The sequence below is a fragment of the Zootermopsis nevadensis genome, unplaced genomic scaffold (assembly GCF_977971745.1).
Source record: "Zootermopsis nevadensis isolate Lab colony 2312 unplaced genomic scaffold, Znev_1.0 Znev_ptg000001l, whole genome shotgun sequence".
Taxonomy (NCBI): Eukaryota; Metazoa; Arthropoda; class Insecta; order Blattodea; family Termopsidae; genus Zootermopsis; species Zootermopsis nevadensis.
In genome coordinates, this window is record NW_028259133.1 from 13,206,806 (window position 1) to 13,221,636 (window position 14,831).

A 14,831-nucleotide genomic window follows, 5' to 3' on the forward strand; every position below is an offset into this window, starting at 1 on the left:
TCATCATTTAACACCGGACACGCCTATAAAATAGGACTGGAAACTAATATGAGTGGACTTTGTATATAAATCAACGTACTAAGTATTAGGGAAGAACATTCAAGATCTGAGGGAACTGCCAAATTAGTTGTCATTCAATCGAACCGTTTTGTGAGACACTGCTCTGTAGGGGAGGACCTCGGCTCATGTGATATTCAGATCTCGTAGCTTAGGAGCTGCAGGAAGCTTGAGAAGCTTGGTGAAAGTCACTCTCCCCGTTCACAAATTGCTTCTCCCCGGACACACACCTCGACGTCAGCGCCAGATCCTCTTAACAAAACAACATCAGACTGCGTTCTTGTGTGCTAAAATAAAATATCGAAGCTCGCTGCATAAATGTGAGCTCTGGATTTAATGGACTGATGATGAAATTTTGATGATACGAAGAATGCGAACCCGCAACGCGTATGAAATGTTATGATCTCCATTCGAGTAATATCGATCGGATTTACTTCGGAATATTTTTGTGACCGCAGTTTGGTGGGTCTCGAACGTGGGTGCAGTGTGACAGTAGGGAATGTTTGCTGTGGTGTTTAGCAACCGTGACTGGTTCACAGATTTAGAACATTAAATTCTACACCATAACAATACAACAGAAAACTCTACTGCTGCAATTATTCGTACTGTTAATTTTTTTGACGTAAATACGTCTATATGGAAAGGTCATTCCGCAAAAAAGTGTTACGAAAAAGTGTAACGACAGAAAAATGTGTAAGATCCGTATCAACAAATCGACAACAATGTGTAAATATGGACCGACAACAATGGTCAGCTTGCGTGCATTGTTATATTACCTAGGAAACGTCATCTGTTTACTCGGCATTGTTGTGTTACATTACTGCAGTCAACAATCCGCTTTCGTAACAAGATGGATGACATTGAAGATAACATTACATTACATTACAGAGACGTAAATATAATTTAAATACAGAGACGTATTTACGTCAAATTCTCCGGAACCGTGGTTCCACTTTTCTTCTTATAGTATTGTTACTACTCATGTTATTGCTAGTACTGATTCTGTCAGTATTACTGCTGATGCTATTATTATTATTATTGTTAATATTTTCATTACTGCCATTTAAACAGCCACATTTACCACTACTTTATAATTCAGTTCTCTTATTGAAATGTTGACAACATAAGAGTGAATTTCAGGCAGACGCTGATGACTCTTCAGAAACGACAAAAATGCAGAGCACATTAAAGTAGCTTTCTGTACAAATGCAACAAGAAGTGCAGACAGCATGAGAACAATGTAACGAGGTACAGCGTATGGGTATTGACATTATAGAAGTTAAATCTAAGTAGCTAATTGCTAAGTAGTGTCTGTTCATGAAAAACGTCAGCGAGCGAAACACTGTTTTTGTTTAAGCCGCCAAAATTTCTGAAGATATTTTCAAAAAAGGGAAACAAAATGAGAACTAACGGAAAAAAATCTCTTACAAGCAAAGGAATACCTTTAAATAGGAAGATAAAAGTAGTTCATCAAATTATTATTTTGTTTATCTCGTCCGAATGCAATTTTTGTTTCTTGTACTTGTTTACAATTGTGTATAAACAAACAAAATAGTCAAATTATTTAAAATTCTAAAGCTTAAATTAGTAGACAGCCCTTCTTGCGTCAGTCTGCTAATAATTCTCATTTTGTGTTTACTTCCTGTGCCGCGCGACTTCTCACTTGCGTAATTTGAATTCTTTGGTCGTAAATTTGGGATTTCAGGCGCTGTTACTTGTGTCTTACGAAGCGTTCCTTCGTATGCAGTTACAATCCAGGCTTGGATGCTGCTATCTGGCGAAACACTCTAGCCAATATCGGCCCAGAGCAACATCGGAGATATTGCACTATAAACAGTTCTCTCCATCTCCCGAAGTTCGGAAATATATATTCCCTCTATTAGTTGCACAGGCAAGGTGTTCTGGGTTCTGGGGATCTGCCCTCATAAAACATGGAGTAGTGCACAGAGAAAATGAGAAAACAGTAAATGTAAATGGAGGCCCGTTCTAGTAGGCTAACTGGATGACGCAACAGCCGGTTTAAGTACTCTGCATCTCATGTTTTTGTCACTGACTACAGACTAATGGAGAATTTAATTTCGATTCTAGATTGATCTAATCTTGTAAATGGACTGACATGTATTGGAACTGCTTGACAACTAAGTGCCGGTTACAGAATTTAGACCGATAAGAGATTAAGTGACAGGAGGTTTGAGAAAATTACGCCAGGCGGACATTCATAATCTATAATCTTCGCGTAATATGATGGCGAGGTGGGCGAGATATATAGCACGCATACGAAAGAAGATACGTGCCTACACAAGTTTAATAGGGAACCCCGAAGAAATGAGATTAGCTTGGACACCTAGACTTAAATACGAATAAATTAAATTGAACTTAACAGAATTTTGGTGTCGATGTTATGAACCACTGACAGGTACTTGCAAACACTGCAATGAACCTTCGGATTTCATAAAAGCTGGTATTTTTGTGTCTAGTAAGTCACTATTAACAGCTCTATAAGGGGCCTGCCCCATGGAGTTACTTAGTTAGTTTGTTAGTTTTTACTGAAAAAAGTCTTGACGCATTCCGCGGTTCGTAATTTGCCTGTGAAAAATAAACTTGGCTTTCCATGTTCTGTTCGTTGGTGTTACAAATGGGATTGTAGATAGCTTCTGGTTTTGAGTTAACCTGCAAAATTAATTCGCATATCAAATTTCACGCTTGCAGGTTAGGAGCAGTATAGCGAGAGGGAGAACGAGCATGAATATCGCATTATATAACTTAATGCCATTACAGCAGCCAGCTGTAATTCATCCTGTCAAGCTATATATTGTGGCATTTCCATAAAATTAATTTTCAAGGCATCAAAAAAGTGTAGATGCATAAACAATTTTATCCGACAAAATATATCTTGAGACGATCATCCATAATAATTTCTGGCTTCACCAGTCAATAATATCAATAGGAATCCAGACGAGTGGAAGAAATGGTGGATTTATGTCCGTAAGAGTAATATTTGTCAGACTCTTTGTAAAATCTTGTTAAAATGGCCGCTAGCTATCACATGTTATCTCTTGCATAATCTTATGAATTTTAATATTCATTACTTCAGTCTTTACAAAACACACAAATATTCTTTGTGTCTTGATGTAACACTACGTGTTTTCTGCTATTAAACACATCTTCAGATGTTTCTGTTTCCATTGGCGCTGTTATTACGCGGTTGGACTTTTTGGGTTTCTTTGAATCAGGTTTGATGTTTGTTTGTCTTTTCTGAATGAAGATTAAGAAGTTAAAGTACAATGTTGATTTTTCTTAAAACTTTTTCGAGAGTGCTCTCCTCTGGGCGTGGGTTTTATGAGTCTTCACTTTTTATCGACACATGGAATATAAATGGCGTACTTCTCTTGGTCAGGATGGTGGAATAGAAAACAGGTATTGAAAGTGGGGGGGGGGGGTAAATATTTACGAAACTATGTATCCAGGGGATTTGACATACAATTTATAATTGCATATTTAGGTAAAAATAATGTTCAGGCACCATATTTAATTAAAATCAGTTTTATTTCCCCATCTATGCTTAGTTTTTCCAAGTGGAGTATTATCTTCAGGTCTCAAACTAAAATTGAAAATGCTTTTCTCATTTTCCTGTTTCGCTTATTAGAAGGTGAATCTTGTAATAATACTGAGCATAACTTCGAAATCCATTTTAACACGTAAACATAACTGAACTGCTCCGGATATGTGCGAAAATCCATAGACCGAGTCACGTAAATATTATCCTTCAAGCCAGTGAATTTATGGGTGTCCTTAAACATTCAGACGGTAGTGGAATATACTTAGAAAGTTATCTTCGTAATTTTATTTGTTCCGAAAAGTTATTAAAAAGTGACCAGCAAGATATGCTAACGCGTTTTTAAACTAAAACCCTGTCTCGTCTGTGGATGTCCATAACTTTCTGTGCGAGTCTGGGGTACCCATAATCTGTGTACTTTGAGTGCCTCTTACAAACTGCCGAACAGAAGTTACACAACTTGGCTTTTAAGCTTAGTTACAACAAAAAGCAAGAAAAACTTCATTCTTGGGAAAACATTTTTAGTGTATATTGTCTGAATTCCAAAAAATTAAAAACTTTATGGTAAGTCTTTATCAGCAGGTTCCTAAGTTAAAGCGTAAGCTATCTTTTCCCTTCGATTATATGATCTACTTTAAAATATGAGCTTTGTACTTTAGGAAAGTTCTTCAAAGTGGGGTATTGATCCATGCATTAGTTGACTTCATTTTAACATGATGATAGGACAACTAGGATAGCAGGCAAATTACACACCGCCAAACGATGGGGAAGAACATGACCTCGAACGGCTAATTTGTAAGGATTAGGAAGGAGTGTGTCATGGAATATTTCGAGGTTCTATCCAGTCAATCATCAGGAAGGACTGAGAAAACCACGAAGAACTTCAGTAGGTTGGGAAAGTAATAACATTATCGATAATTCTACAGGAAAAATTTATTCTTCTAACTCCAACGTGGTACGAATTTCTTTCTTTACTTTTTTCGTTTCCAGTAATCTTATTTCTGTTGTAACAAGGAGGTTTAATGGGTCAGGCGTGGCAATGAACGAACAGACGATTATACATTTTTATATGCAAAGAGTAGCGGTAATCATCACTCAGAAGCGGACTCACTAAAAACATATATATAATTTCCTGATAAATCTTCATTTAATACCAAAACAAAAATTAACTTTGGTCTCGTTCTAATATGTTATATCGAAACGCTGAATAATTTGGCTTTGCATGTTAAATATGCTGTCTTTGTATGAATTTTGTAACAGGTTGAAGTGTATAACTGCACAGTGTGCACCACGCTTATTCCACACAAAACTTGAGCGTTTTTTTGAAATTCTCAGAACACCATCCAAGTAGCTTCGAGAATACTGCAGGAAGTCGAGTAAGGCATCTTCCGGAAATGTTTCAAGCAACTACAAGACCGCTGTCAGAAGTATCTAGCTGTTGAAGGCGAAATTTTGAAGGCAACTAAGCACACTGTTAAACTCAGTTGGGGATATTTTAACAAGAAACTTTATTTAAGTACTAACCAAGTAACCAACTCTATTTAACAGAAATTCCGCTTGTATGGAACTCAAAGTTTAATTGGCGTGTTCACAGGAGACCGCCATCGGTGATTGCCTTGGTGACAAGGGACTCATTTGAGTATACCATTAGGAAATATTAAATATGTTGCATTTTCAAAATTTGGTGTCTACGCCTGTCTGGACAAAAGTACTCTGACAGATAAATTATATTATTTTCCGCAGATTTTATTATAGAGAACTCAATGAAAGTCATTGTTCAATATAGGTTATCGTTCCAGAAACTGAAGATGGCCTTCTGGGATGCTGTGGCGGTGTAGTTTTAAAGACGTTCACCGAAGTTTCAGATGTGCTTCCTGCCTCCATTGCCCGGATGATGGAGGCAGCAGGCGCATCTAAAACGTCGACAAACTTCTACAAGACATCACGGTGCAAAATCACAGAAGACAGTCGTCATATTACCTGCCGTTGGAACCTGAAATCTCGCCTGTATTGGTCAATATTTTCTTATACTTAATTCGTAATCAATAGTCTGTTCTTGCTTCTGTGCAATTCGCAATTCAACACAAGGGCTCCCTCGGGGGAGACTAAAGGAGTAAAAGATAGTCACACCAATTTACAAAGCGCGTCAGAGAAAATTGAATTGGATCGTCAGGAATAATATGATCCCGTGTAACGAGAAAAATAATGGGATATCATGGCATCACCATCTGTGTATTATATTACCCACACAACAGGAACAAATCTGTATGCCCTTATAATGTGTGAGGGGTATCTCGGTTATCATTCTTTGAAAATTTTTGAATCAGTTCCGATCTTCATTCAAATACGTCATTTTATGTTTCACTACGTATTAGAAACGGCGAAACACTGACATATAATTATTGTATTACAATGTAGTTCTCCTTATTAGACTGTGTCACATTAACATAGTTGAATTTAAAACTTGATAAAGTTGGCAAATGTCTTGCCCTCATGAAAGAACATAGATTGAGGATATTTGAGAACAAATCCCGAGGAATTATCAGGATAAAATGCTGTTGAGCTTCTTAATTTGTGATTGGTCAAATCAAGAAGAGTCTGGTGGATGGGACATGTGTAATTAATGGGAAAGGTTACAAATGCGTACAAAATTGTAATCTGAAAACTTGAAGGTGAAAAGGTAATTCGGCGTTCATGGCTGTGTTATACAGACTTAAAGAAACGTGATGTGATGGTATGAACTTGGCTCAGAATCGTGTCCAGTGGTTGGTTCTTATGAGTACTTTCCGCCCGAAAAGACTTTATTATTCTCATGAGGTTATTTGTATAAATCGTTGAATGATTTAGATTCATTTATTATTCGCGTCGTACCGATTAAATACAACGTCCCCTACATTTAGAAGACAATCTTTCCGTGCCAAAATGATTCATTATTAATTCCAAACTCGTGTTCGTAACCACATTAGTCCCAGTTTGTCTGCAAGGGTCACGTAGTGGTCTCTGAGATTGTTTTGTGATTTATGTTTTCCCGATGCGGTGATTGGGCACTCATAGAATTTGAGAAAGCTTAAAAAGAATCGCTTGCGTGCCCCTCTGCAGAATCCACACCGGTCCACGAAGGACCTAAGCTGCTTACAACCTCCCTGCAGATTATTTTGAATTCAGTCTTCCTTGCCCAGATATTTATTAGTCTCATTACGTACAACCTTACGTGCATCGTTAAGTCAGGATGTTGCGCCGTGCAGTCTGGTAAATGTTTGCAGACGTTTCAGAGGTTGTTGCTGCCGCCATCATTATAGCGTTAGGAGTAATTACAAAAATAATCCGAAATGTTGCTTGGACCAAGCGGGATTCAAACCTCGGTCTCTTGCGTTCTGTAATACTTTTAGTCACTGTGATGCACTAATACATATTAAAATAACTACTTTTTTCTGTTTTTTGATGTGAGAAATGTGTACATAATTTTAGTTTCAAAACAGGCGGAAAGGTAACACTTTCGCAACCTTAGTTATGTGCGAGGAGGGTTTTAAACTACACTGTAAATATTATGATCCATTTATGGTATGTGAATAATACTGACCTGATGCGGCGGGGTGCGATGGGGGGAGGGCAGATAGCTAGATAAACCAGGGTTAGGCTGCAGTCACGTTAGTTTGGTAGCGTGCCCTGTAGGCGCCAGGGTGTGGTCTCCCTGTACTTCCGACACGCGAGACGAATCGCTAATAGATATCGTTCTCAGTTGTCAGTGGCGGACTGGCGTTTCTGTGCAGGCAGTGTTTCAGTTTTTCTTTCATGCCATTCTATTTTCGTTGATTACGTTTATGTGAGTACGGCCGAAATGTTACAGTCATTGAGAGAAAATATTATTCAAATAAATCTGAGCCCAAAGTATTGATATTATTTATCTCTTGATACATCTATAGTAGTAATCTGAACCTCCTTCATACGTATTTGTAACTATTTTCACCTTACATGAATTATTTTTCTTTGTTAGTTAAAAGTTAACAGCAAGTTGACAGCAGAGTCTTTGATCGTACAGCTAGGTAAGAAATTCCAGTGTTTTATGGAACCCCGAAGGTATATTTCAGTTTTCATGAGTCCGCGTTTATACATTATCCTGAGCCATCTGAATCTATATTCAAGCTCTGTTTCTTTAATGTCCATTTTAATTTTATGCACCCGTCTATATCTAGGTCTTTAAATCGTCCCTTCCCTTTGGTTTTTCAATTACAGTTCTGAATAATTTTCTTGTCTGCGTGCTACAAGTTTCCGTATCTCTTCCGTCTTCGTTTGGCCACCATAATTAATATTTGCTGAAAAGTACGACGTATGAAGATTCTCATTATGTAATATTCTCCACCCTTGTTTTTATTCTGATGCCGCTCAGACGCCCAATAAATCCCCTCATTCCACGTTTCTCAATCATCTTCAACACGTGTTCGTCCTTCGGACGAGGGTCACGCTCATAAAAGATACGAAGATATACAGTAGCACTATATAAAGCCACGAAATTTTGCTTTTCCGGGCTGTGGCTTTTCACGCTTTCCTTCTCTCGACAGGAGCAGTCTTACCTGTCCGGTGCGTAATTTTAAACATACTCGTACGTTTCTGTCAAATTCGAATGCAAGGAAAATACAAGGTCATGTTAGTAGTACAGGCAGTACTTACTATAACACCCTTTTTGACAGAGATTTTAAATTGAAAATTCGTAATTCGAGTTGCTATTTCCCACAAGCGGGATATTATAATTTGGGGTTATGTTCCTGAACTGTTGAAAAATTACCCCCAAAAAATGGCATATAAGTTAACAGTTCTGTTGAATGCCAGAAATTTGTCAGACACACACCAGTCTTCCACAATGTGCACATCAAAGCAGAACTTAAGGCGAACTGAATCCTGTACATCCCTGGTTTTGACTCACTGACTGCGAAATCCTTTGCGAATTCGTTTGCAACGTGCTCGATTTTGTTGGGAAGATTTTGGATAACGAGTTCGCGTTTGGATGACGAGCTAACTGGAGGATACGCGCTTCATCGTAAATGTTTGTACAGAATGTCGCATGAAATGATACCCGCCTACGTTCGTGATAACTCAACGGCACAAATCCTCAGTACGAATATTATTTTTACTATCCAATTCTAACATGACCGTGTCAAAGAAATAAGCTACAAAGCTGTTTGTTTATCCGGTAATTAGCAAACATACGAAGATAATAAAAATGGGATATATTTGTGGAATCTCAAAGGAGTATGATAAGCGTTCTGATCGGTGATAGACGTAAACTAAACGAATAGCTCTTTGTATGTAACTGATACTGAGTTGGTAGTTTCTCGTATGTTATACAAATTTGCTGCTTGTATGAAATAGAAGACCCATTATAGAGAAATTTCAGGTTTTCATGGCTGCGGCGCGACAGTCCATAAGACAGCCATTTTCACATCAATTACGGTCTTTGCAAAAAACAGCCGACGAACCCTTTTGAGTTGCGCCAAGTCCACCGCGTCACACCTTACTCAAGATCTACGCCCTGGCCTCCCCCTACCCCCAAGTGATCTTTTCTCCTGAGGATTTCTGAGCAGGATGTTGCATACATTTTTAATTTATTCCATGCATCCTACATGTCCTCTCCCGTCTTAGACATGTATAGTGCCCATAAAAGTGAGATGTGATATATGCTGTGAGCGCGGTAACAGAATATGGGCCCCAGGGCATCAACCAGTCTGCCAGTGTGGTACGGGTGTGGCCAAGTCAGCCTCAAGGCGTGGTCCTCTTACTCATGCTGGCTCAGGTTGCTATGGTAGACGGTCAGACGATCACTGCACCACCCGACAAACAAGTCCTTATTTACTGCGGCTCTATACTGCATCCTCTTTACGTCTTGACCTTACAATGCACAGCGCATCCGTGGCAGAGAAGCTGGTTTAAAGATACCCATGGGGCACTACGAGAAGGCGTTGTCAGAGAGTCTTGTTTTTGTACCCTCCTCGCTCAAAACAGAACTAACTCCAGGAGAATCCTTCTTGAAAAGTCGATAAGCACTGAGCTGAATAAGAAATGACCTCCTCCTCCTCCTCTCAATACTGAGCTTTATCACCGTGTTTACAAACGCCTATCAATGGGCTCCTGATGATACCATTGCACACGCGAATACCATATTTCATTAAAATCGGCTTCAGTATTATTCTTACCCCGTCATTAATACGTAGGTTTCTGAAGTGATCTGTTTTTTCAGGTTTTCTAACAGAAAATTCTTAATGCATTTCACTTCGCCTCGTGAATGATTCTCCCACCCACATGACCCCTTTTATTTAGTCAACATAATATTTGTAGAACTTTACAAATTATGATGCTACCTTCCTGTATTTTTCGCCATCTTACTGTTACTTACTCTTTCATAGGTCCAATACTTCTCATCAGCACTGTGTTCTCAAACATCCTGACCCTGTGATTTCCATCTAGATAAAGGAACAAAGATTCAAACCCCATTTAGAGTAAATGGAAAAATTGTAATTATGTTTATTTAAGTATTTAGGCTTTTCAGGTGGGACATGAAAGCTTCTGGATTACATAGGAGGGCAAGCATTTCCCGAATTTAATCATATTTTAACTTAGTAGGATTTGAGGTTTTCACGGCGGTGAGTCCGAAGATGGCTATCCTCTGGATTGTTGAGCCGTATAGTCTCGTAAAATTCACCGACATTTCATAGACCCTTGCTGCTTCCATCATCAGGCATATCCTCCATCATCACCCTGGTGATGGAGGCAGCAAGAACCTCTGAAACGTCAGTAAACTTCTACCAGACTACACGGCGCAACAATCCAGAGGTCAGCCATCTTTAGATCTTTACTTCTTTGTGAATGTAATTGTGATTTATTACTGTCGTTCCCAAATATATGATCTTTACTAGTATGTATTCGAAGGATATATTTGTTATTTTAATATTATGTTTTTGCCCTGAATTCAGAAAACGTATAATTCATAAAGAGATAATCTATGTATTTTACAATTCGTTTCCTTTCCTAACATTTCGTATGTTTTTATTGACATTGACATTAAATCGAGTTAAACATTTACTTTAAGTCAACAAGATTTGCTGTAACGTGCCACTTAAATCTTTTTATTGACTTCAGTTCGTGTAAGATATAAAGAATTCATTGGTTTCTACAAAGAAAAGTGCAAGACACACAGAACTTTCTACGGTAGAGAACGGCTTCCAAAAATGGAATCAGACAGTAATTTCTAAAATCAACAAAGTAGTAAGCAAATGTTTATGTAGAAAATTAAAATACAGAACTGTAAAAATATTATGGAAAGCCCAGGGATTGTAGACTAGTTGCAAAATTCCATTTTGCATTAAAAAGAACTGAAATAAATGAATTAATAATTTACAAATTAGTCGAAAGTCTTGTTTGGACATCACAAGAAAACTATACAATTATTTCTGATCTTTTAAACGCTTGAAACGACTAAATCCGTATTAAAAATTTAAAAACAATTTTTGTGAGTGAAATATCATGTAAATCTTCGTGGAGTGAAGACTAATTGTATCAGATAAGACCGGTAGTGAGTAGAATAGGGTTTCTGAAAACGATTTGGAGTACTCCATTAAAAGATTTAGTCATTTGCATTTCAGTGATGAAGAGTAACAACAATTTTTTGTGATGGAAAATTACTGAGTTACGGTAACTTATTTTCTTGGTTTCTGCAAAAACAGTTTTACCATCACAGAAAGAAAATGTGTTCGGTTAATTATACACATAATAACTGTACTAAATCTATTAGACACATTTTCATGTGTAGGCTAGCGCAAGAGGACAGTGACCGAACATAAAATTTAATAACGAGGATTATAAACACTCATCAGGGCTACAAGATTTACCACACCAGTCCTTACTCATTACCACGGTTATATTAAAACGTATAGGTTCCGCTTTTCTGAATAAGTCTGTCTCTACACAGTGTTGTGGGTACTGCAAAACAGAAACTTTCCTTCCTTTCAAATACAATGTATGACAAAGTATATTTTTGTGGATTAATAAGTTTGTTAGTAACATGTTATATGTAACACCTATTTCGTATTGCATGACGAAAACGACACAGATGTCAAATGTGGCCTTTCGCGTACCATAGACATGTAGGCAGGCACAAACATTTCATAGGAACATGCTGCTTTCGCCTTCAGTGCTGAATTTCCTTGAAGACGGAGGCAGTATTTTTCTCCTACGGCGTTTCATACAGAAGACCAACAGGTACAATTTCACCTCCGTGAAAACCTTAAATCTCATCGCAGGAGGACGTAAAGTACACACGCACACATTACATTGTAATAATAAGGCAAATGACGTCTGTCATTTTTCTTTATGGAGGTCGACATCCCCAGTTTCGTACACTGTGCTTTGCTTTGCTCAGTGCAATTAGTTGCTTTCTCCTCGGCGGAACAAGCAGACCAGGAGGATTTGTCTCCATTTCTCCTACCCCGTCCCCCCCTTCCGGCGCTCCAACTAAATCCTCTTTTCAGCATCGCTTCCTTGCTTAATCTCGGCAAACTAATTATTTTTAATAGCAAAGTCTTTTAACGTCCTTCATATATAGTAGAATTTAGTAAGTGGATTTTAGGTGGGATATATACCTGCCACATTGTTTCCTACCTTACAGACCAGTAGTGACAACTGAAAGGAAGAAACTTTTCCAACTCCGTTTACGTTGGTAATATTTATAAGTTGCACTGTAACATGTCCGCGTTCTAGATAAGTCTCTAGCTAGGATGCAGTAGCACACAGAAACGTCATTAAGATAGTACCACACCGATGTTGACTGTCTCGTCTTGTACGACAGACACGTACGTATTTTCTTCTGGTAATAACCGCTTGTTAGAGCCTTAACATGACATTTTATAGCCTATGTGAGCAGAGTTTTACTGGGATTAGTACAGGCCCACACCTTGCAACAGATTGCTTATTTTAATTCCCGTTCTGTTACCAAATGTTTTGGTCTTAAAATGATATAGTATGTAAGAAATATCAAAAGACATTTTCATAATACCACAGTTATTTATAAAAAATTTCTGTCCTGAGAAGCTGAAATATCCCCGAGTATCGGATTATTCGGCAGAATATATTATTTGCATTTCACAGGAAAATACACAGATCTTGTTAAGATGTACAGCACAACGCAAATGATTTGTTGGACGTTTTGTGAACGTCTTACTCTCTTGTTTGTGTAGATTGAGCATCATTATGGTCCAGGCTAATTGGGGTCACAAGAGCATTCCTCACCACTGGCTTCTACTTGCGGTAAGTACCGTGCGTCTGTATTGCTATTCGTTATGTATATGCCCGACTGCATGAACAGAGCAGGCTCATGATGTTCTAATGATCTATCAAAACAGTCTTAGCGTATTACACAATTCAAGCAACTGAATCAGTCCTACCTTATTAGCACGTGATTTAGGAGATGGTTCGTATTTCCAATCCCAAAGTCGTGCAAACGCAAAAACGAAAATAAACGATAACTAATTAATGTATCCCCGTCAAGGACCGGGATTCTTCTCTTCGTCAGAAATGGATACTGAAGTTAAAAACAAGCGGATTTCTCTCCACTCCCCAATGTATGATGGCAAAGAGTTTTGTATTTAACATAAACCGCATATTCATAACTTGTAGGCCTACATTTTAATTTCGCGAAAGAATGTATTTTTTAATTTATACTTTCACTGTCAGATATAACTTATACTGTATATTTGATGTCCTCAAACCTAATTCTGTTCACATGGGCACTCGTGTTTTGTCTGTCTGTCACAGACATGTTCAGGATCACGCTGTATCAATCTGTCGCCTGAAGTCCCTTTCTTTCTGAAATATATCGTGTCAATATATAAAACAATCAGATGATATTTGTACAAATTTATTTTTCTTGTTTCTTAGTCTTTGTGTCCTCATTATATTTTTTCGTATTTTGTCGTGACGTCATGCTTGCGGATGTCACAGTCCTAGTTAAATTGCGTTACAACAGAAGAACCTACAATCAATGCGTGTATATGAACACAGAAATTTGTTGTCCGTTATGCATCATCTGCCGAGAGACCATCTCTGCAAACAATATTCACCCTTACTCACAAAGTTCGGACCTGGGCATTGCGTCCGATATCGGTCGTAAGCATGTAACATGTCTGTATCTGTAATGGACGCTTTCAGAGTGTAAATAGAATGTAAGAAAATTATCCTCGAATGGTCAAGATTTACCAAAAACATTAGTGTAAACCTTCAGACACATTTTCTCTTAGAAATTCTATGACTTTAGTCTACTCCTTGAATGAGGAACGAATTAAGAGTTGCTTGTAAAGAAAAACGTTTCCAATTAAGACATTTTATGAAAGTAATGAACTCGTATGTAGACCGGTAAACCTGGAAGTGAATGTCGATGTTGGTCTCCCTGAAAAGTGAAAGCCTACATAACCGGAGGAAAGCAGTCATTGGTTATGCTGCTTTGCTTATGGGGCCTAAGAGAGGAGATGCATTGGGGGTTGGAGAGCAATGTATGTTGATGAAATCCATAATTTATGCGTACTGCCAAATATTAAGGTGGTCTAATCACGGATGGAATGGGAAATGTATATAACACATATGGAAAAGATGAGAAATACATACAGAATTTTAGTAGTTGAAGGTGAAGGGAAGGATTGATGGAAAAACATTATTAAAATAGGTCTTAATTATATGGAATGTGGACTGAATTTGATTTAAGAGTGCAGTGGCATGGTTTTGTGAAGACAGTAGTGAACATTTTGTTAGCACAAAAGGCAAATAATTGCTTGACCAGCTGAGTGACTATCATCTTCTCAGGAAGGGTTATGCTCCTTGGAGTTTGTTATTTTGCCTACGTAAACAGTCCAGTTGTTGCTGTGGCTGTGGCGAATACTGCTAGAAGCCGCTTTTCGTGAGGCACTACCCACAACCGACGGTGCAATGCAATGTCTGTCTGTATCCGGTTTTGTTGTTGAGCTACGCTGTTCAGTTCCGGAGGCAGTGGCTTCAATATCCCCGTTATTATTAGATCGCTAATGACCAGTCCTCTATTAACACGATCTTCCACATCATTGATTACCCACTCCATCCGTTATGTGATGTTCGAATAGACAAAGTTTGAAATGTGACATGTTTGAATGAACGTGATATACATTAATGCAAAACTGTAAGCTTCGAAGTTTAAAAAAACCCC

General features: G+C 38.1%; 1 protein-coding gene and 1 long non-coding RNA gene across 2 annotated transcripts in view; both read left to right on the top strand.

Moving 5' to 3' along the window:
- The first annotated feature begins 733 nt into the window (after positions 1–733).
- LOC147875208 (uncharacterized) lies at positions 734–3,006 on the top strand. Its single transcript, XR_015534960.1, has 3 exons — positions 734–949; positions 1,198–1,305; positions 2,767–3,006. It is a non-coding gene; the product is annotated as an uncharacterized LOC147875208 (long non-coding RNA).
- Positions 3,007–12,374: 9,368 nt separating this feature from the next.
- The window catches only part of LOC110829510 (C3 and PZP-like alpha-2-macroglobulin domain-containing protein 8), a 163,999-nt gene continuing 161,542 nt past the window's right edge, over positions 12,375–14,831 (top strand). Inside the window, exons 1-2 of the mRNA XM_087347232.1 lie at positions 12,375–12,453; positions 12,838–12,907. Coding sequence (XP_087203358.1) covers positions 12,422–12,453; positions 12,838–12,907 — 102 coding nt within the window. The 5' untranslated portion in view covers positions 12,375–12,421. The remainder of the gene's footprint in view (positions 12,454–12,837; positions 12,908–14,831) is intronic.